Source organism: Budorcas taxicolor, chromosome 15 (genome assembly GCF_023091745.1).
Source record: "Budorcas taxicolor isolate Tak-1 chromosome 15, Takin1.1, whole genome shotgun sequence".
Classification (NCBI taxonomy): Eukaryota; Metazoa; Chordata; class Mammalia; order Artiodactyla; family Bovidae; genus Budorcas; species Budorcas taxicolor.
Window position 1 is genome coordinate 53,613,578 of NC_068924.1, and position 24,587 is coordinate 53,638,164.

Consider the following 24,587-nt stretch of genomic DNA (forward strand, 5'->3'; position numbering starts at 1 on the left):
GGACCTTTGTTAGCAAAGTAATGTCTCTGCTTTTCAATATGCTAACGGTTAAGTACAAAAAACAGTAATGTTCTTAGCAGTAGCTATTGAGGAACGGGAATGAGAACTAACAATTAAAGATGCTTATAACCCACAGACTGTGTTGAGAGTTTTACATACATGGTTTTATTTATTCCATACAATAGCCCTGTGAAGCAAATGTTGTGTGTATTATGTAGGTCAGGAATCAGAAATTCAGAGGGGTTAAGTGATTTGCTCAAAGTCACAGAGATGTTAATGTGCAAACTTGGAGTTCAACCCAAGACCTTTTCACTTTTTAGTTCCTCTCCTCTTCTGCTTCACATATTTTAAATTGATGTTTTATTAGCTTATTTTTTATTTAAGAGTTTTGGAAGTTAGCTCAGAAATTAACATGGAAGTGGCAGTGTGAAGACAGAAGATCATGTGGTTTAATAACCTTAGAATAATCCTTAGAAACAGCTAACTGATTTGAGGGGGTGGTTTTATATTATAACCTGTTCAAAGATTATTAATTAATAGTGCAGAGAGCAATATTTAAACAGCAAGTAGAGCTCTCACCAAACCTCTTGATGCAGATTTTAATACAGTCTAAAATTTGTGCTGATTTTTCTTTGGACAGCTGTCCAAAATTGTTCATGCCTGCTTAGATGATCAACACATTATAGAGACTTTATTTTCAATGCACTTTGTTAAGAAGAAAAATGTATTCAGACTCTATTGTGAGAACTGAAATAAAATGATTCCTTGGCCAGTCTGCTCCTCTTCCTATTGACACCACCCCGCACACACATACATTTACGTGTATACTCATCTAATACACTTACTCACTGCCTATGTCACTTAGAGTCTTTCCTCCATCTCCACTGATTTGTCTTCTTGCCTACCATTTTGTACCCAGCTTAGCTCAACTCCTTTTCTGTAGATCCCAGTACTTCAGGAAAGTTTTTCCCACAGAGATTTCTCTATTAACCAAATAAGCAAATTTGGATTTTACCCCTGCAATGTGCACTCAAAAGTTTGTTAATTATCCCCCCAAAGTTGATTAATTACCATCACTTGGCATAATGTTGGTTGCCATATATTGAACAATAAATAGATCCCTGCCATTAACAGTCTTATTGTAGGTATTGTGTATGGTCTATGGGAGCAAATTATTGAATCTCTCTGTGTCTCAGTCTCCTCCTCTGTCATACAGAGATGATGCTTTGTTACAGTTCTTATGATGATGATTAAATGAGTTAGTATTTGTGTAGTACTCAAAACAGAGCCTAGCATACAGAAAATACTACAGAATTGTTTTTATTTACCAAAACAAGGCTTAACTTTGCCATACTTCATCTAGCTCTAAAAAATCCTTTGGGAAAAAAAAAAATCCTTTGGGTATCTTTACAAATATCATAAGTTTAGAGATTAGTTTATAAAGAAATGTTGCCTCAGGGGCCAACAAGGCCAAAGTCAAGGGTGTTGGTCAGCCTGGGCTCTCGTTGGAGACGTTTAGGAATAATCTACTTCCAAACTGATTTAATTGTTGGCAGAATCCAGTGCCTTGCAGCTGTAGGTCTGAGAGGGCTTAGTTCCTGGCCTTCTGTTTCTGGATTCCACCTACATTCCTTCACACATATCGCCTCTGTCTTCTGACCTATAATGTCCTTTCTCACAGTTTATATCTCTCAGAACATTCTCTTCTGCTGCCAGCCAGAGAAAAAGGTCTGCTTTTAAAGGTTCGTGTGATCAAATTAGGCCTACCCAGGTAATATCCCTTTGCCATAAACATAAAATGACAAGGGGCGTAACTCTGGGCTAAAGGTCATAGAGGCCATCTTAAAATTCTGTCTATTGCCCTACCCTTCAGGCTGTCATTGAAAGAGAACTGTCCCTCTAGGTTTACTTGGTTATCATTCATTTACGAGGTAACCTCCCCAGGGTGACATCCGTGCCTGAGTCACCTTGCAGTCTTCCATCATATGTTGCACACCTTCCCTGTAGTAGATACTCAGTACATATCCAGTGAATTAATTATACTTTCTGTTAAATGAATTGTGAGATCAAAAGATGAGCAGAATTGTTCCAGGCCAGATTGTAAGAGCATCTATCCAATTGGTGGGGCAGTGTGCACTTGACACTTCATTAACATTTGGAAGGGTGTTTGGTTGGTTGGTTGGTTGTTTTTGCTTCTCTGTTTTTGAGGCTACACTTATTTATGATCAACCAAAGAGACTAAAGAGTAGATGCATGGGCTTGGACTCTAATACAATTCAAATGAGGTCAGGAGAATACCACAAAAGAAAAAACCTTAAAAGGAATGAAGTAGATATTATAGTAAAATTGCTATTTGTAAGGGGGAACATCGTTAAAGAAAGAAAAGAGCATGCTGGAAAACTGTGTTCCATTTAGGGTACCTCATTACCAGATTATTTAAGGGAAACTGGAAGGAGTTCAGAGACATAAAGAATGATGAAGAGGCTATAGGGATTAATTTACAAGCAAAGATTCTAAACAACTAAACATGTATAGCTTAACTAAACAACAGCTGAGTAGAGATGTAACTCAAGAGTTGAGAGTCCCTTTCTAAGTATTAGAATTAAATGAGAAATGAGAAAACAATCTTTTCTATCCAACTTGGAAGCAGTATTTAGACTGTGTGTTGGTATGTGAAGTGTCAGAGTTGAATCCAAATCTCAGCTCCTCTACCTGCTACCTGTGATAATTCAGACAACTCCTTTAGCCTTTTCCATTTTGTCATGTGTGGAGTGGGAAGTATATGACCTACCTCATGGGGTTATTATGCAGATTAAAAGAAACAGTGAGGTTTTGTGCCTGGCACAGGTTGTAAATTGAAAAGAATGGTAAATACTATTGGTATTCATTCTTAAGTGGTTAAGACTTCAGAGTGCTAGAGTCAGACACACCTGGGGTGCACATTCAGTTTGTGTGTGTGTGTGCTGGGTCTTCGTTGCTGCACAAGCTTTTCTATAGTTGTGGTGAGTAGGGGCTACTCTCGAGTTGCGGTGCACGAACTTCTCATTCTGGTGGCTTCTCTTGTTGCACAGCACAAGCTCTAGAGCGTTTGGGCTTCAGTAGTTGTGGCTCCGGGGCTCTAGAGCGCAGGCTCAGTAGTTGTCATACACGGGGGTTGCCCCTCGGCATATGGGTCTTCCGAGATCAGGGATCAGACTCCTGTCTCCTGCACTGGCAGGCAGATTCGTTCCCCCTGAGCCACCAGGGAAGCCCTCCACCATTTATTAACTCTACCTCTGAGTCTCACTTTCTTCAACCCTCTGAGCATAATAATGAAATAATATAGTGCAAAATGCTTATAATGATTGGCACATTAATTAGTAAATTTGTTAGTAGCTGTAGCATTATTTATCATTAACACAATCATCATTCCACGGAGACCCTGACCAAAGTACTAGTATATATTCAAATTATTTCCAAATTTCCCGTATTATAAACAATGCCATATACATACCTCTGTTTCCATCATAATCAACACACACACACACAGAGTTCAGTAATTATTTGTTGAATTCAGTCTGCTAAGTTCTACCAATATTTATGTCAAATACTTCTGGACACTGTGCATTGCTACAGAGATGCTGCAGTGGGCTTCTATACTCCTTGTGTGATCAAATTTAAGTGCATTATTCATTGTAATAAAACTCTTGGCACTTAGATTTACCTGAATTTCTATGAAAGAATCCCTGCTTTTATAATGGCATTTTCACTTTTGTCTTTTACATACCTAGGTGCTCCCTTTGGCTTCTCTTTACAAATAGGATTGTGTTGTTGTAGAATCAACTCTAGCTCGATTAAGCAAAACTAGTATTAGTTTAGAGGGTTTCCAATTAAAAGATATTAAGATTAATCAGAGGGTATTAATCAGATGTATTCATCAGTGATAACCTCACAGAAAGTACAGGATAGCCAGAAGAAGAGCTACAGATGGGGAAAAAAAGCCACATGAAAAGATGCTAGATATTACTAGTCATTCAGTTCATTTCAGTTCAGTTGTGTCTGTCTCCTTGAGACCCGTGGACTGCAGCACTCCAGGCCTCCCTGTCTATCACCAACTCCTGGAGCCTACTCAGACTCATGTCCATCATGTCAGTGATGCCATCCAACCATCTCATCCTCTGTCGTCCCCTTCTCCTCGTGCCTTCAATCTTTCCCAGCATCAGGGTCTTTTCCAATGAGTCAGTTCTTCGCATCAGGTGGCCAAAGTATTGGAGTTTCAGCTTCATCAGTCCTTCCAATGAATATTCAGGATCGATTTTCTTTAGGATAGACTGGTTGGATCTCCTTGCAGTCCAAGGGACTCTCAAGAGTCTTCTCCAACACCACAGTTCAGAAGCATCAATTCTTCAGCACTCAGCTTTCTTAATAGTCCAACTCTCACATCCGTACATGACCACTGGAAAAAGCATAGCCTTGACTAGATGGACCTTTGTTGGCAAATGCCTCTGCTTTCTAATATGCTGTCTAGGTTGGTCATAGATTTCCTTCCAAGGAGCAAACGTCTTTTAATTTCATGGCTGCAGTCACCATCTGCAGTGATTTTGGAGCCCCAAAAAATAAAGTCTGTCACTGTTTCCATTATTTCCCCATCTATTTGCCGTGAATTGATAGGACCAGATGCCATGATCTTGAGTTTTAAGCCAACTTTTTCACTCTCCTCTTTCACTTTCATCAAGAGGCTCTTTAGTTCTTCTTTGCTTTCTACCATAAGGGTGGTGTCATCTGCATATGTGAGGTTACTGATATTTCTCCCGGCTGTATTGATTCCAGCTTGTGCTTCACCCAGCCCGGCATTTCGCATGATGTACTCTGCAATAAGTTGAATAAGCAGAGTGACAATATATAGCCTTGATGTACTCCTTTCCTGATTTGGAACTAGTCTGTTGTTCCATATCCTGTTCTAACTGTTGCTTCTTGACCTGCATACAGATTTCTCAGGAGGCAAGTCAGGTGGTCTGATATTCCCATCTCTTGAAGAATTTTCCACAGTTTGTTGTGATCCACGCAGTCAAAGGCTTTGGCATTAGGGAAATGCAAATTGAAACTATAAAGAGACACTACTACCAGAATGGCTAGAATTTATAAGACGTATCATCAATTCCTGATGATGATGCAGAGCAACTGAAACACTCATACATTGCTGGTGGGAATGCACGATTGTGTAGCCGTTTTTGAAGACAGTTTGGTATTTTGAAAATAAACAGCTACCATTCAAACCAGAATTTCCACTCCTTGGTATTGGTCCAAGAGAAATAAAAACTGTAAGTCCAAAACAAAAACCTGTGCCCGAATGTTTATAGCAGCTTAATTCTTAATAGTCCAAAACAGGAGACAACCCAAGTGTCCATCAACCAGCATACAGACAAACAATTTGTGGTATATCCATACCATGGAATACTATTCAGACTCAGCAATGAAAAGGAACATATACATGCAACAGCATGAATGAATCTCAAAAACAAATGAAAAAAGGCAGGCAGCAGACACTAAATATTCTGTGATTGCATTTGTAAGGCATTCTAGAAAACTGCCTCTGCCCTGTTAGGCTGTGATCTCTCTGATCTGATACAGCTCCTAACACCAGGATTGCATCAGAGTCAGTGAACTGGAAGCAGAAATGGCTAAATTTGATCAGTTTAGGGAATAAGTTTTAGCTCTCAAGTGAATCAGGAATCTAGATTTGGCCGAAGGTCAGTATAAGGTAGCCTGGGGTGAATCAGAGTGCACCAGACTGTTTACAGGAGGACAGGGAGCCAAGGTGAAGCCTGCTGGACGTGACATCATGAATGTCAGCTCTAATGGATCCTACGCGAGTTCATCCACTCACATGGCTGTCAGCCTCCAGAGAACGTAACCTTTCTTTGATGATCACTAATTAAAGCTGATTGCAGTTACTATCAGGGGTCTGGTTTACCTGCCTTTGACAAATGTCCAGTTGTACTTTGCTTGTCCGTTTGCAGTATGCTTTACTGACCCTCTTCAACAACTCTTAAGAACTGGCAGTGACAGAGACCCCACTTACAAACCAGGTTGACCCCAGAGTTGCGTCAGTTTAATCGTGCTCCTAGTTATTTTCTGGCAAACAGAAGAATCTGAAGCAAAGGACCATCTTAATTGAAGTGTTTTTAATATGACATATTTTATAATGCTAAGCTTGGCTCAGATATAACCTGTACCTCATAAATACAACATGTGCTATAAAGAAAAGAGCCTGTGGTTAAACTCACAAACTTAGATTCTGGTCCCTGGACTCCACCTGTTCACCCTTGGCTTGGCCACTTAGCCTCTCACTTAACTTCCACAGTGAGTGAGTCAGGTGGACTGATGCTCCAACATGAATCCCATGATTCTGAGGGTAATTGGGAGGATGATTGGGAGTATGAATAGAAAAACTTTTCTATTACTAGACTTAAGAGTTTTTAGACCTGACTTTTAGACTTTTCAGGTCTCAGACTGGCATGCTTCAGCTGTGTCCAGTGTTTATGTTATAACATACCTATTTTGGGGGGAAAGAACTGGCAAGGTTTATAGATAAGGATGGAAAAGTACTTAGTTTGTTCTTGCAACTAGTGGCCCATAATCAGGTTTTTATACTTTTCCTTAGAGGTGTATATTGCAATAACTCACTGTAAGAAACAATGTTATTGCTCATATTAAATATTCTTTAAGTAGTTTTTCCACATCTTTGAAAGAGTTGTGTTTTCTTCTAGGAAGGCAGATTTTATTTTTGACGTGGTGGTACCCTTTTTTTAAGCTCTTAATCTAGTTCCTTTTATGTCAGTGAAACCTTAATATTTAAAAATGAAATATTGATAACTAGTCCTGTAGAGACTTTTGGCTACGGAAGCCAGAATTCTAAAGTCAAGTCTTTGATGCATATGTGCATTTTTAATTTCTTAATTTTTCAACTCTTGTAGACCAGCTCTCTCTTTGTAGTCAAATTCATTGTAATCCCATCACGAAAGTATTGATCTTTTAGTAACCTTTCTTGAAGCATTGTATTAATCCACATTCCCACACGGTAACAGACGGTTTGTATCAAACATATCATGCAGCTTAGCTCAGGCCCCATATGGAACTAATAAGCCACGCAATAAGTGGCCTTGTGTCGATGCATGTGGCTTGGAAGGGTGAGAGTGTGTGTGTACGTTGTCTAAGCTGAATTTCTCCTGCCAAAACCTAAATGACAGAATGATTCTTGAGCCCCCAGTGTCTTTCCCAGCCTGGAAAAATTGAGTGTTTAAAAAATAAAATTGAGCACTTTGATATTAAATTAGGCCTCTTAGCTCAATAGGAGGATGCTTACTGAGTACAAGAACTCAGCATTTATTTCTCAAAAGTACAATCACACTTTATTTTAAAATATGATCTCTAGAGCTGCAAAAGACTTACCTAGTCAGTGGAGCACCATTTATCAAGCTGCATGAACTAGTTAATTTCAACTACAAGAGCTCTACCATCATAGTTGATCTGTCTGTATAGTGATTTGAGATGAACCCCACATGTGGCTTTGGGAAAATACTGTATCTTTATACAAAAAGGTGGTGAGGGAGAGGAAGAGAAACGATAGTTAATGGAATTGACATGGCTGTAGTCGTCTGCTGAGGGCTGAGTGTATCCCTGGCTCTGATTTTCTTTGTTGTTGTTGTTCGAGTAACCATAAAGCTAGGTCTTCCTGGTGGTGGTGGTGGTGATTGTTTAGTTGCTCAGTCACATATTACTCTTTGCGATCCCACGGACTGCAGCACACAAGGCTTTCCTGTCCTTCACTATCTTCTGGACTTTGCTCAAAGTCATGTCCATTGAGTCTGTGATGCCATCCAACCATCTCATCCTCTGTCGCTCCCTTCTCCTGGTTGTTTTAGTATAAGGATTTTCTTTTGCTAGTAGACCATAGTATTTGTTCATTTTTCCAGGGAAACCGCTGAACATTGCTTCTCCTCACTTCCCATCTAATTTGTCATCTGTGTGTAGTTTTCACCTACTAGGCTACCATAGAGTTGTGCAGAAATTTAACAGCTCCCATGGAATCCTAAGCCAATCAGAGTGAAGCTGAAATTCAAGCTAATTGAAACCAAAATTCCACTTACAACTGCTTAGACTCTGGGTGGTGGTGCAGTAGGAAGTTGTTACAAAAGGTGTTTATTTCAGAGACTAATTTGAAGCAGTTAGACAGACCCAAAGCAACATTTTATTTGCCTGGGTTTCTTGGCATCTGCCTTCCCCAATCAGAATTGAGAACAGAGGGAGCTCCATTTAGGGAAGTGTGGTATTTATTGATAGTAGTTCGTAAGGGCAGGTTTTGATGGAATGTTCATGTAAGATTTCTCACAAAAAAGAATACTGTAGTCTTTGAATCTATCTTTCACAGCTGCCTCCTAGTTCACTTTCCTGCTTAAAACCCTGTAGTAGATTCTTAGTGCTGTCAAGGAAGATAAATCTGAATCCTTGAGCTAAGTGTTCTAGGCCCTTGTTGTTGTTTTTAAATAGCCTTTATTTTTCAGAACAGTTTAAGTTCACAACAAAATTGAGCAGAAAGAAAACTAGCCCTATATATCCGTATTATTTTACGATGCCGTATTTTAGAGAACAGAAAATATAACAAAAGGACTATATATTTATAAAAGAAACAAAAAATAGACAAAAGTATAAAAATAAATTGATTAACCACATTTTCCTAGCACTCAAGGATAACTGCTGTTTGAACTTTATTCTTCAGAATCTTTTTCTGTGTTTATGTAAGCATAGATGATATATTTTTCAAAGACTGATGTCATGCTGTACATAGTATCACTTGGCATTTTTTAGTTAACAATCCCTTCTCAGTAGACTCTCAATAGTTTTAATGAATACTCTCTAAAAACCAGGCCTCAGGAGTGTCCATTCTATATAAAAATCCTGATTGAACTCTTACAACAATTTTATGAGACAAACATTGTTGGTCCTGTTTTATAGAAGAGGCACAGACAGGTTCTATACCGTGTTCGAGGTTGCATACGTTACATGGTGAGAAGCAGACTGTAGGCGCAGCCGGTCAGTCAGAAGACAGAGAACTGATCTGTAGTCCTTTCTCTCCTTTCTGCATCCTTAGTCTTTCTTCCTTGGCCTCACTCCTTCTTTAACTTCTTGCTTTTACTAATACCTTAACAGGGAGTTAACTTGTTAAAGAATCACTAAATAAAAATTTAGATTTGTTCCTCTCCTGAAGTATTTACATTTTAATTCACATTTGCATTTTAATCGTGGGTCACCTCTACCTGATACAGTACAACATTAGGCGGGACCCCATTGTACTCCCTCCATTTTTAGACACTTCCCTTAAGGTGTCCAGAAGTGTGTCTTTTGTAGGTTCTTCCATCAGACTTATGCCTCAGTGAACACATGACGGTTTGACACCCTCTTACCCAGCTTTGACTTCTGACACATCAGAAGTGAGCAGAACCAGAAACGGGGCTGAGTGGATCAGTGTCCTTCAGCATTCACCTTGTGAAGGCGCACCCTAGCCATACTTTAAACGTATAGATGCATGGTTCAAACCTATAATTTTTAGAGCGTTTTAAAGTGGAGTCCAAACCTTGAGGTCTCTTGGAGATGATCTAGTCCAGTGGGGTTTAAACTCCAGATGGGAATGCCTCTTTGGTTCTAACTCTACTCGTCCACAATTGCCTACAATGTCCTCTATTTGTTTTACACTTGGGCTTCTATATAATATTTCATGTGAATAAAGGATTCCATGGCTACCAAAAAAGGTAGTTTGACAATTATTTGAGTAGCCCTAGCCGGGAAGGGACTTGCTCATGGCCATAGAGCAGAACTGTGTCTGTCACCCAGGTCTACTGACCACCCACATCATGTGTCAAACTTCCCGCTTCACTGTGCAGTTATTTTAAAGATATTAATATGTGTATGTATTTATCGTTGCCTTTCTGGAGTGCTTGTAGTGAGGAACTTAGTAAACTAGTAAAAATTTGTTTTTAAAAAAGTGAACTATGTACTTAAGATTTTTTCCTTTGATTTGAGCTCTGTTCTCCTTTCCTGACTCTCATCCTAATTAAGTGATAAGCTGATTTTGAGCACCTATCTTATGCCTAGCTTAGCAGCAGATGCTGTGATAATATATAGACAGAGTATATATGTAGCATAATGATATTAGGTACAGTTTATTGACCATTTACTATGTATCAGCTATTATTTTGGGTACCCTACATACTGTATTGTATTTACACTTAACAGTAGCTCTGCAGGGCAGATAACATCCCCATGTACAAGAAGTGACAAATCTGAGGTCAAACAACTAGTAAGTGACAGCACTGGTATTCAAACCCAGATCTTCTGTATCTAAGCTCATCCCAGTATGTCATGATGCCTCTCATTTCCTCCCATACAGCATTAATTTTAACTTATTAACAAATATGTATTAAGTATATATTCATTTAGTTTAGGCTTTCCAAAGACAGCAGATGGAAAGGTGGTGTAGGAAGGGATTTGGCAGAGGGGTAAAATGCCCCCTTACCTTGGCATAATCAGAGAGCTTCCTACAGGAAATAGAACTGGTGTTGGCTCTTTCAGAGTGGATAGAATAGACAGAGGGAGGATGCCTAGAGGGATACGTGGTGACAGGAAAGCGAATCTCAGAGAGGTGAGTTCCAATAGCCAATAATGGAAAACTATCATATACATAGGGAACTTCATGGTAAACAAATTAAGTATACTCATTTATGTCAGGCCCTAATGAAATGCTACTAATAAAGACAGAATAATTTAAAATTGTAAGCACACAAAGATGAAGAGGACAGAAGAGACAAGAGCAGGTAGTAGAGTCGACAGCATTTTAGAAAATCACAAGCAGATAAATGATAAACTGTGAGTAGGCAGAATGGGGGAAACCAAAACCTAAAGCCTTCAAGAAGCAATGTAGTTCAAGCCATAGAACTCCAGAGTAACTTATTTCACTTAGCATAGTACCCTCTAGGTCTACCCGTATTGTTGCAAATAGCAGGATTTTGTTCTCTCTTATGGCTCAGTAATATTCCAGTGTATATGTGTGCATGTGTATGTGTACCCCACCTCTTTTTTATCCATTTATCTACTGATAGGCACTAGCTTGTTTCCATATTGTGGCTATTGTGAATAATGCAGCAATGAACTTAGGGGTGCATCCTCCAGTCCTCAGCAAGTCCTGCCAATATACAGACTATCTGATCAGCACTTTAAAGTTTCATTCATAAAGACGAATTAACAACCAAAGATTACCAGACATTAAAGAAAGCTAAACATTAAAAAAATAATTTTTTTAAGGCTGAAACAGAAACAAAAAAAAAGAAAAAAAAAACAAAAGTAACAGAAAATGAAGATAGAGGAGACAGAAAATAAAAATAACAATAATGATAATAGAAAACAATCAAAATTAGAGGATAAGAGTTTTCATATTGAAAGGACTCACTAGCAAGGAAAACAAAAGCAAAGTAAACAAATGGGACTATATCAGACTGAAAATATTTTGCACAGCAAAGGAAACTATGAACAAAATTAAAAGACTACCTACTGAATGGGAGAAGATATTTGTAAGTGATATATCTGAAAAGGAGTTAATATCCAAAATATAAAGAACTCAGGCAACTCAACATCAAGAAAACAGCCAACCCAATTAAAAAATGGACAGAGGACCTGAATAGACATTTTTCCAAAGAACACACAGAGACGATCAATGGACACATGAAAAGATGCTCAACATCATTAATCAAAATGCAAATCAAAACTACAGCAACCTCACATCTGTCAGAATGACTTATGAAAAAGACAAGAAATAACAAGTGTTGACAAGAATGTGGAGAAAAGGAAACACTTGTGCACTGTTGGTATTTTTCCAAAGAAACCAAAACCACTAATTTGAAAAGACAGATACACCCCTATTACTGCATTATTCCTGATATCCATGATATGGAGGCAACCTAAGTGCCCGTGAGTAGCTGAATGGATGAAGATGCACACACATGCACTGGAACATTATTCACCCATAAAAGAGAACAAAATCTTGCCATTTGCAGCAACATGGATAGACCTAGAGGATATTATGCTATAAAGTGGAATAAATCAGAGAAAGACAGATGCTATATGTTTCACTAATACATGCAATCTAAAAAACAAAACAAATGAACAAGCATAACAAAACAGATATAAGAGTCCTAGCTACAAACAGGTTGCCAAAGGAAGGTCAGTAAGTGGGGGATGAGTGAACCAGGTGAGGGTAATTAAGAGATACAAACTTTCAATTACAAAACAGATGAGCCATAGGGATGAAATGTACAGTGTGGAAAATATAGTCAATAATAATGTAATATCTCTGTATAGTGACAGATGGTAGCTATATTTATTGTGGTGATCATTTTGTAATGTATGGAAATAATCAAATCACTGTGTTTTGTACCAGGAACTAACATAGTGTTTAGATCAGTTTTACTTCAAAAATAAACTCATAGAAAGAGAGATCAGATTTCTGGTTACTAGAGGTGGGGGTGAATTGTGGTGGTGGGAGTGGATTGGATTAAAGTGGTCAAAAGGTACAAACTTCCAGTTATAAGACAAATAACTACTAGGGATGTATTGTATACCATGATTAATATATTAACACTGCTGTATGTTATATATGAAAGTTAAGAGGGTAAATTTTAAGAGTTCCCATTACAAGGAAAAGATAAATTTTTTTTTCTTTAATTTTGTGTCTATATGAAATGATGGATGTTCTCTAAACTTACTGTGGTATTCATTTCATGATGTATATAAGTCAAGTCACTGTGCTATACACCTTTAACGTATACAGAATTGTATGTCAGTTATATATCAATAAAGCTGGAAGGAAATAAGAACAAAGGACTCACTAAATTCAGACCAAAACAGTAAATGATAAAAGACCAAACAAAAGCTTATCATTGTAAAATTTCTGAATACTGACATTAAAGAATAAAATCCTGAAGAGAGAAGAATCACTTCACACACATGGGTCAGGAATCAGAATGTTATCAGGTTTCTCAATTGCTATATGCAAAATTAAATGACAGTGAAACAACATTCCAAAGGAAAAATCATTACAGCCTTGAATTTTATACCCAAGCAAACTATCATTCAAGTACGAGAATGGAATTAAAGATGTTTTTAAATATTCAAAGTGTTAAAAAAGATACCTCTTATGTGGCCCTTTTCCAGAAAGCCATTATAGAATCAGTTTAGTTTGGTAGCTCAGTGGTGCCCTACTGTTTGCAAGCCCATGAACTGCAGCACATCAGGCTTCCCTGTCCATCACTAACTCCTGGAGCTTGCTCAAACTTACATCCATCGAGTTGGTGATGCCATCCAACTATCTCATCCTCTGTTGTCCCCTTCTCCTCCTGCCTGCAATCCTTCTCAGCATCAGGGTATTTTCCAGTGAGTCAGTTCTTTGCATCAGGTGGCCAAAGTGTTGGAGTTTCAGCTTCAGCATCAGTCCTTCCAGTGAACATTCAGAACTGATTTCCTTTGGGATTGACTGGTTTCATCTCCTGGCAGTCCAGTTCAGTTCAGTCACTCAGTCGTGTCCAACTCTTTGCGACCCCGTGAACCGCAGCACACCAGGCCTCCGTGTCCATCACCAACCCCCAGAGTCCACCCAAACACATGTCCATTGAGTCAGTGATGCCATCCAACCATCTCATCCTCTGTTATCCCCTTCTCCTCCTGCCCTCAATGTTTCCCAGCATCAGGGTCTTTTCAGATGAGTCCTGGGGACTCTCAAGAGTCTTCTCCAACACCACAGTTCAAAAACATCAATTCTTCACACTCAGCTTTCTTTACAGTCCAACTCTTGCATCCATGCATGACTACTGGAAAAACCATAGCTTTGACTAAACGGACCTTTGTCGGCAGAGTAATGTCTCTGCTTTTTAATATGCTGACTAGGTTATTATATTCTAGAGAATATATATATTCTCTATTATAGAATATGGTCCACCAAAATGAGGCAGTAAATCAAGGAACAAGTGATGAGATCTAGGAAACAGCAGCCTCAACACAATTACAGTCAGCCCTCTGTATCCACTGACATAAAACCTGGGTATGGGATATGGAGGGTTGAATGTTCACTATACATATACACCATTTTAGATGAGGGACTTGAACATCTACAGTGTTTGGTATCTGCAGGGACTCCTGGAGCCAGTCCCTTTGGGATATAGAGGGGTGACTGTAAACAGAATTACTAGGGTGATGGTGAAAGAAAGTTCTAAATAGGTAATAAGAGAACCAGCTTAGAGAACAAACTATTCAGATTGGAGCAGACAGAAGGTACTGTAGGAAATAATCTCCAGGGGATGCGGTATGGGCTGATAGGTTGTTATATGATGTCTTTATTAACCAGACTGGAAGGATTTAAGGTTTTGTCCTAATTGGGGGAGGATCTAGTGATAGGTACATGGGTACTCAACAAGTGAGATAAATGGCAATTATCATTTCAGGAAAAACAAACATAAGGCAAAAAAGGAATAGTATATTATATGGCTTAGCAGTGAACAGTATTTTTGTAGGTGTAAGGTAAACACTAAATATTGATTTAACAAAAAAATGTTACATTCCAAAATAATTAAATATCTTAAGAGAATGAGGAAAAGTGTTTTTGAGAGAGTGGACAGTTAAATCCTCATATTCTTTAATAAAAAGTAGGTAATTATCGGTAAGGAGATAAAATGTATTAAGAAAAGAGTAATAAAAGGGCTAAATTCTCATTTTGCATAACAGGAACATAGTAGATGATGTCTAAATGAGAGGGATAGAATAAGAAATATTAGTATAAGTGTGTTTAGAAATATGAAGGTAAAGAAAAAAACAACTAAAAGTGGTCACTACTGAAGAGCAAAGAACTGTTGCTTTTTCATTATAAGCCTTTTAGTAGTTTAGGCTTAAAACATTATATGTACTTTAAATTTTTTACATACACATACACACACACATACACACACACACAGACTTTGGCCACCTGCTGAGAAGAGCCAACTCACTGGAAGAGACCTTGATGCTGGGAAAGATTGAGGGCAAGAGAAGGGGGTGACAGAGGATGAAATGGTTGGATGCCATCACTGACTCAATGAACATGAGTTTGAGCAAGCTTGGGGAGAAAGAGAAGGACAGGGAAGCCTGGCATGCTACAGTTCATGGGGTTGCAAAGAGACAGACATGACTTGGCGACTGAACAACATATATGTACTATGTGGGAATTTCTATTTTAGTTCTATATGTTGAAGACTGAAAGGGTGACATGACAAAGGATTCAGAGTTGTTACTGAGAGTCTAGCCTTGGCTTTGTCCCTTATCAGCTCTGAGACCTTGGCCAGGACACTTGTCCTATTGAGTCTTAGTTTCTTCACTTATGAAAAAATGGAGGATGGACAAGATCTCCATAGTCTTTTTAAAGCTATGATATCCCAAGATTCTATGATAAAAATAATGCTTGGCAGCAAATGAGGAGTTAAGATTTGGGTGGAGGCTTGAAATTCCCACATTTTCCTTTTTTAGTCAAAATCAGACTTGGAGAGAAATTTTCATTGTGGTCTCTGAAAAGAATTCAACACCCACCTTCCATTGTTAAGCCTGGGGCAGGCAGTTGACTACATACTGGCTCAGGGACACATAGCTTAGTGTTATTTTAGTGTGGGGTGGTTTTACTTTTTTGATATTTAATATTTTTCAGTATGAATCACAGGTGAAATTTCCATGCCATGTGTAAACAATTTCACTTTTTTATTGAAACAATGAATTCAGGAATGTCATATTGGGATGTCAGCCATTTTGCTTTTATCAGTGAATGGAAAAAATGCTTTTATATTAATATAAGAAATGATGTCATATAATATGGAGGAGATCTTATAATTCAAGGTCAGCAAATCTCAGGAGGTGATTCAGGTCACCAAGCTAGGTTTGGAAAAGGAAAAGAATATTTTCCCTTGGTCTTCTCAAGGTTTGGGGTTTTGTTTTTTTCTAACCAATTTTCCTCTCAGACTTTGGGGTAGCTGGTTGAGTAGCATGATTTCGTAAAGGCGGCTGTGACTAATAATATCTTTGCCATTGAAACGTGTGGCTCTGGAGAGATTCCTTCCTCTTTCTGGGCTTCAGTTTTCCCATCTGCACAAGAAAAGGGCTAACAAGATATCTTTTAGCTTTAACATTCTATGTTTCTTCCTCCTTATTTTATGTGTATGTTCCGACCATTAAAGAGACCTGATTAGGTTTGGGGGTTTTCTTTGAAAGTTCAGTGTAGTGAGAGTGAACTCTTTGTTAAATGTCACTCACTCCCACTTAAGTGAAAAGTCAATTGAGTACTAGATACAAACAAAAGAAAACTTACTCTGATTTTTTGTTGATAGTAGTTTTATTTTTTTTTTAAGAGGAAAATATTTAAAGTTTAACTTAGCCACTTTTAAATTAGGTGCTGGAAAAGCAAAACTTTGAGGCAGATGACCCTTCATATATGTACATCAGTATGCAGTTTACAAAGTCCTTTCTTCATATATATTATGTCATTTGAAAAATACATTTCTACAGGGCTGTGTTGTACACTTACTGTGTATTTGACATCATGTGTGTCTGAATATGCACATTATACTTAACCTCAGATCTTTATTATGCTTAGTGAGGAAGCAAATAGTCTTAGAGACAAAGTGAGAGGAGGCAGGAACAGACAGATGAGAACCATTTAGTAGGTTACCCAAGACACTTAGAAGGGCACTGAATTGTAGAAAATCAGCCTCTGGCAGAAATAAGTAAAACTAAGAGCAGATCTTAGCCACAGGCCATAGCAACTCTGTTCTCTGGTCCTAGAGAAAAAGGAAAGCTAGAAACACAAGAGAAATAACATAAAGCACAGCCTCAGTCAAAAATGACTTGCTCTTTGTTTAATAAGCGTGAAATGATCACTAGCACTGTGTCAGATACTTGGGCATCAGAGACACATACAACATAAACCTTATTCTTGATTCTGCAGAGGGTCAAGTCAGTGAAAGAAGGGCTGAATGTGCTCAGTGTATAATCCCAGCCTTCAGTACTTAAAGTGAAATACTGGTTTTATGGTATACGTCCCTGGGGTTGATGTTAGCAAACTCTACAGGGGTCTTGAAAATAATCCTGATTCCATATAGTTGGTCATTCTTAGTCTTCTCTCACTTTAGGAGGCAAGGGAGCAGGAAGTGAGCAGACTACCTTTAAACACCATCCAGAAAGTGTGGTTGGGATGGTGTTGGGTTCATACAGTCACATTTCCTCATTAGAGTTTAAAGCAGTAGGGAGGGGGACGACTAAGTCTTTAGTGGGTCATGTTTGGGAAGCATTGCCTAGTGTCTGCCAGAATTTAATTCTGTCTTTCCATCTTTGCAGCTAAGATATCAACATGGACTAGGGACTCCAGACTTGAGGCAAACCCTTCCTAACCTGAAAAACTTCATGGAGCATGGACTAATGGTCAGGTGGTAAGTACCTTTCTCTGCCATACCCAGAAACTGCTAGGTGGATAGTGATCTGGAGGAACTTGCCTGACTTCTGCTCCACACCTGCCTTCTGGGTTTTCTTCTATAATGAGATACCTGAAGAAAAGAAAAAGCAGCCATCATACCTGTATAATTCTAAGCTCCAGTCTGGTTAAGAGGGTGAAGCACCCATGGGAGGAGGGTGGGTTCAAGGAAGTATTGTTTAGACATGGGAAGGTTGGCTGGGTGAGGAATTCTTGAATGCATGGTTGAGGCAGAGACTGGAGGACAGCCATGTGATTTGTAAACAGAGGACATGGAACCCCCAGGACTTTTCCAAAGAACAAGCAAAGGACAGTTAAAAAAAAAAAATCAGGATAAGTGGTTGAGAATAAAGGGAAGAAAGCACACAAGGAATAGGTCAGGCTGTCAGGATGTAGTCTGAGACCAGGAGGAACAGACGTACTGGAATGTTTCTCACATGTGATGTCAGTGCCTGTTGTAACCATAAGGGCAAGCTGCTGCCTAAATGCTTTGTCAGGATGGACATGACCCTCTTCAAAAGACAAGGGGAAAGGGACCATCTGATGCAAAGAAGACATTAGATAATTAACTTGACTTGAATAAAAGGGAAGCTGTTGGCTCTAGTCATTTAGTAATTCGAGCCCTTGGATGATAGGCAATAACTTACAAAATTATGTGCATTCAGATCAGGCCTTTAGAGTTAGACAGCTGAGAACAGCATGGTTTATTCTAAGGAGCCGTGGGTTCTGAGTCCCAGATCTTTTTCTCATTTGCTATGTGACTTTCGTTGTTGTTTTAAGTTTAGAGATTCCATCATTCATGCCAAATTGTTCAACATTTATCACAGTGTTCAGTTCAGTTGCTCACTCATGTCCAACTCTTTGCAACCCCATGGACTGCAGCACGCCACGCCTCCCTGTCCATCACCAACTCCTGGAGTCTACTCAAACTCCTGTCCATTGAGTCAGTAATGCCATCCAACCATCTCATCCTCTGTTGTCCCCTTCTCCTCCTGCCCTCAATCCCTTCCAGCATCAGGGTCTTTTCAAATGAGTCAGCTCTTCGCATCCGGTGGCCAAAGTACTGGAGTTTTAGCTTCAACATGAATCCTTCCAAAGAATATTCAGGACTGATCTCCTTCAGAATGGACTGGTTGGATCTCCTTGCCATCCAAGGGACTCTCAGGAGTCTTCTCCAACACCACAGTTCGAAAGCATCAATTCTTCAGCGCTCAGCTTTCTTTCACATCCATTCATGACTCCTGGGAAAACCATAGCTTTGACTAGATGGACCTTTGTCAGCAAAGTAATGTCTCTGCTTTTTAATATGCTTTCTAAGTTGGTCATAACTTTTCTTCCAAGGAGCAAGAGTCTTTTAATTTCATGGCTGCAGTCACCATCTGCAGTGATTTTGGAGCCTAGAAAAATAAAAGTCTGTCACTGTTTCTACTATGTCCCCATCTACTTGCCATGAATTGATGGGACCAGATGCCATGACCTTAGTTTTCTGAATGTTGAGTTTTAAGCCAACTTTTTCACTCTTCTCTTTCACTTTCATCAAGAGACTGTTTAGTTCTTCTTTGCTTTCTGCCATAGGGTGGTGTCATCTGCATATCTGAGGTTATTGATATTTCTCCTGGCAATCTTGATTCCAGCTTGTGCTTCCTCCAGCCCAGCGTTTCTCATGATGTACTCTGCATATAAGTTACATAAGCAGGGTGACAATATATAGGCTTGACATAGTCCTTTCTCAATTGGGAACCAGTCTGTTGTTTCGTGTCCAGTTCTAACTGTTGCTTCCTGACGTGCATACAGATTTCTCAAGAGGCAGGTCAGGTAGTCTGGTATTTCCGTCTCTTTCAGAATTTTCCACAGTTTATTATGATCCACACAGTCAAAGGCTTTGGCACAGTCAATAAAGCAGAAGTAAATTTCTCTTTTTTGGAACTCTTCTTGATTTTCTGGTGATCCAGCGGATGTGGGCAATTTGATCTCTGGTTCCTCTGCCTTTTCGAAAACCAGCTTGAACATCTGGAAGTTCACAGTTCACATACTGTTGAAGTCTGGCTTGGAGAATTTTGAATGTTACTTTGCTAGCGTGTGAGATGAATGCAATTGTGTGGTAGTTTGAGCATTTTTTGACATTGCCTTTCTTTGGGATTGGAATGAAAACTGACCTTTTCCAGTCCTGTGGCCACTGCTGAGTTTTCCAAATTGCTGGCATATTGAGTGCAGCACTTTCACAGCATCATCTTTCAGGATTTGAAATAGCTCAACTGGAATTCCATCACCTCCACTAGCTGTGTTCGTAGTCATGCTCCCTAAGGCCCGCTTGACTTCTCATTCCAGGGTATCTGGCTCTAGCTTGGTGATCACACCACTGTGATTATCTGAGCTGTGAATATCTTTTTTGTATAGTTCTTCTGTGTATTCTTGCCACCTCTTCTTAATTTCTTCTGCTTCTCTTAGGTCCATACCATTTCTGTCCTTTATCGAGCCCATCTTTGCATGAAATGTTCCCTTAGTACCTCTAATTTTCTTGTAGAGATCTCTAGTCTTTCCCATTCTGTTGTTTTCCTCTCTTTCTTTGCATTGATCACTTAGGAAGACTTTCTTACCTCTCCTTGTTATTCTTTGGAACTCTGCATTCAAATGGGTATATCTTTCCTATTCTCCTTTGCCTTTCGCTTCTCTTCTATTCACAGCTCTTTGTAAGGCCTCCTTAGACAACCATTTTGCCTTTTTGTATTTCTTTTTCTTGGGAATGGTCTTGATCCCTGCCTCCTGTACAATGTCATGACCTGTTTTTAAAAACCTCAGGTAAATACGTTATCCGTGTAACCTTGTCACTTTAATTTTCTGATTGGCTGTCTAAATTTAAACTCCTACCTCTCTAAAATGTAATTTCCTCTTCTGTAATCCCTGCTTATCTCACTGGTTTGTGGTGAGGATGAAATGAGATGGTAGGTGGAAAATAATTTGTGAGGAGGAAAGTACAAGAATAGTTTCATTTCCTTCTGTGCCATCAGGATAGGCCTTGAGGATAATAAAGTGACATCTGTGATTTACCGTCACTTTGGTTTTTTATTTTTGTCTCATGATCTTCAAAAATATGGATGTCTGACTTTAGACAAGACTCCTGTTAAGCAAATACACAATTGTTTAAAGAATTCTACTCAGAATATCAAAATCATCATAAAAAGTTAGTGTTGACATAGACCTGTATACCCTGAGGAATGAAGGCTAGGAACTAAGTTTTAATGTAAACAAATAATTATTGTATCCTCATTATTATTACTGTTACTTTTTAATTTTTTTCGCCACACCATGTGGCGTGTGGAAGCTCAGTTCCCCAACCAGGGACCAAACCTGTACCCCCTGCATTGGGAGCACAGAGTCTTAACCCCTGGACCACTGGGAAATCCCACTGTTACTTTAAAAGTGAGCTAGCAAGCACGTGTTTAACACTGTCAGTGCTCAGTCCATGATAGGTGCTCGGAGGTAACGGTAAGTATGAGGCTCAAGCCCTACCTTCAAGGGATTTATGATCTGGTTGGAAACAAGGTACATAAATCATGAAAGGTTTTATAACACAAATGGTAAATTAAAATAATCAAAAAGAGAGACACCTCACTGCACCACCTGATCAACCAACTAAAATAAATCTTGCTCAGTACACTCGGCAGATTGTCTCAGTATCATTTATTGAAGAATCTTTACCTTTTATCCACTGTTGATAATCAGTCTGTTTCATATATCAAATTAACTTACACATGGATCTGTTTCCAGGCTCCTTATTCTATTTCATTGTTTATAGTCTATCTATAGGCTAGTAGCATATTTTTAATTAATATAAGGTATAATTTCTGTAAGTCTTACTGAGGTTTGAGCATCTCTCTTCCTCCTAACGTTTGGAACCACTTGAGAGAGGAGATAGGAGACAGACTAACAGAAATCAAAACGTCAGTTTTATTACTGATAAAGCCACTTGGAAAATGCAGCTTTAGATCTATTATAAAAGTGCTTGCAAAGACATCACTCAAAATTAAACCTACTCTCGCAATCAGGATGTGAACTGGAGAGCCCCACGCTTCCCCGCCAGCAACCAGCCCTTAACTATACTGTCCGGTGACTCCTGCAGAAACCCAGATGGGGCTAAGCCAGGAATACCCAGGTTTTATCTTTCCCTCTAAAGTCACCAATCAGAAAAGGCCCTCTTCCCCTAAGAGCAAGCAAGTGGGAGGATGGAGAGAGGCCAAGAGTGTTACTCTTAAATCATATCCCTTCAAAGCAAGGGGAAAGGAAGATTTCCCCAACTTACTTGATATCTGGTCTGGTGAGGCTCCTACTTACGGTCCTTCTTCAAATCTTTTGGCTTTTCTTGATTTATGAATTGTATTTGAGTGATGTGACAGCTTTATGATACTGAGTCTTTCTGTGAACATGGTATCTCTTTATATGTTTTGTTTTTTTTTAAACAGACCTCAGCAAAGTGTTGAAGCTTTCTTCATAAAGGCCTTACACATCTTTTATTATATACTCAGTCCTTGGTAGCTTACCATTTTGGTTGCTGTTATAAATTTTTTATTATAGCATCCAACTTCTTTGTGGCTAGTATAAAGGAACACCACTGATTTTGTATTTTGGAGACTGTATCCAGCAAGCTTACTAAACATTAATTGTAATAGTTTATCTTAGATTCTTTTGAGTTTTTCTGTGTATACAATCATGTTTCTGAATGATAGTGTTATTTCTTCCTCTTTTCACAATTTTTATTACTTTTTGTTCTCTTATGTTCTATGGAAGAGGAGCAACAGTAGTGGATATTAATGATACAGTAATATAGTAGCAGTCGTCTTATTCCTGACTTTAAAGAGAATGCTTCTTTTCGCCATTAAGTAGTCTATTACAGGTTTGGATAGATATTCTTTATTAGCAAAAGGAACTTTCTTTCTATTGCCAGCTCTCTACGAGTTGTTTTTCTTGAAATTATGAATGTGTGCATTTTGAATTTTATAAAATGCTTTTCATGTTTATTGAGATAATACTATATTTATTTCTGTTGTTAAACCATCTTTGCCACCTGGGATATACTCTACTTGATTGTGATGTGTTATTTCTTGTATACTATTAGATTTCATTTACTAATTTTTAAAGTTTACTTTATTGAAGTATAGTTGATTTACCATGTATTAATTTCTGCTTTACAAGAAAGTGATTCAGTCATACATACATACATATATATATTCTTTTTATATCCATCCCATTATGGTTTGTTACAGGCTACTAAGTATAGCTCCCTTTGCTATACAGTAGGACCTTGTTGTTTATCCATTCTACGTATAATACATACAGTGGACATGAGTTGAGGAAACACTGGGAGTACGGAAGGATAGGGTGTGCTGTATGTAGTCCATGGGGTCACAAAGAGTTGGACACTACTAAGCAGCTGAAAAGCAACATGTAAAATAGTTTGCATCTGCTAATCCCAAACTCCCAATCCATCCATCTCTCACTCCTGTCCTCCTTGGCAACCACAGTTTGTTCTCTATGTCTGTAAGTCTCTTTCTGTTTTTTAGATAAATTCATTTGTGTCATATTTCAAATTCCTGTATAAGTGATCTCGTATGGTATTTGTCTTCTCTGACTTACTTCACTTAGTATGGTAATCTCTAGGTCTATCCTTGTTGCTGCAGATGGCATTATTTCATTCTCTTTATGGCTGCATAGTATTCCATTACACACACACACACGCATGCACTTTTTTGTTTTATTGAAGTATAGTTGATTTGGGCTTCCTTTGGTGGCTCAGTAGTAAAGAATCACCTACAATGCAGGAGACCCAGGTTTGATCCCTGGGTTGGGAAGATACCCTGGAGAAGGGATTGGCAGCCCACTCCAGTATTCTCACCTGGAGAATTCCATGGACAGAGGAGCCTGGCTGGCTGCAGACTGTGGGGTTGCAAAGAGTCGGACACGACTGAGTGACTCACACTGACTAATAGTTCATTTACAATGCTGCGTTAGTTTCAGGTGTACAGCATGGTAATTCAGTTATACATACATTCCTTCTTTTTCAGATTCTTTTCCCATATAGATTATTACAGAATATTGAATAGAGTTCCTTGTGCAATGCACTGGGTCCTTGTTGGTTATGTTTTATTTATAGTAATGTGAATGTTAATCCCAAGCCCCTAATTTATCCCTTTCTTCCCCATTTCCCCTTTGATAACCATAAGTTTGTTTTTGAAATCTGTGAGGCTTTCTGTTTTGTAAATAAGTTCTTTTATATAATTTTAGTTAGATTCCATGATTTGCTGATATTTTTCGAATACCTACTTTTGTAAACTGAGATGAGGCTAGCTTATGTATACAATAATCTTTGTCTGATTTTGGTAACAGGATTATAACAGCCTAGTAGAATAAACTGAGGCTTTTTCCTCCTTCTTTTCCACTCTCCTTTTCCATTCTCTGGAAGAGTTTATGTACAACAGGAATTATCTATCATGAAGGTCTGGAAAACCTAGTGGTTTTCCTTTTTTGAGGGGGAAAGAAGAGGTTTTTGTCTATTTATGTTCTGTTTTTTCCAGTTCCTCCTTAAATCACTCCAGTGTGATTTCCAGTTCTCTCAGTGTACTGGAATTCCTTTTATCTAGTAGGTGCCTAAAACTCAAATGTTGCCAAACCTAGCGGCCACTTTTTCATCCTTAGCCTCGTCTGTATTTAGTGACTTTGGCCTTGCTGGCCATTCCTGCCTTCTTGATGCATCTTCCTTCCTTGGCTTCCAGCACTATCTTCCCCTGGTTTTCCTCCTCTCAGCTGCTCCTTTCTGCCTGTTTTTCCTGTTTGTCCTCCTTTTTTTGATCAGTAAGTATGGAGAACTGCACAGCTCTGCCTGAAGGTCTCTCCTTTTCTCTCTGCTTTCTTCTCTCGTGGTCTCATGCCCCACTCTTGAAAGCTATCTACCAGCTATGACTCCTCGCATTGTTTTCAGTGTCAGCCTCTCCTGTGAGCTCTATAGTCAGAGAGCTGCTTGAAACCT

General features: G+C 38.8%; 1 protein-coding gene across 2 annotated transcripts in view; it reads left to right on the forward strand.

The window, feature by feature from the left end:
- Positions 1–24,587, forward strand: part of UVRAG (UV radiation resistance associated) — a 324,277-nt gene that overhangs the window by 277,840 nt on the left and 21,850 nt on the right. For both annotated transcript variants that reach the window (XM_052652384.1, XM_052652385.1), the window contains exon 14: positions 17,434–17,525. In XM_052652384.1, coding sequence (XP_052508344.1) covers positions 17,434–17,525 — 92 coding nt within the window. The remainder of the gene's footprint in view (positions 1–17,433; positions 17,526–24,587) is intronic.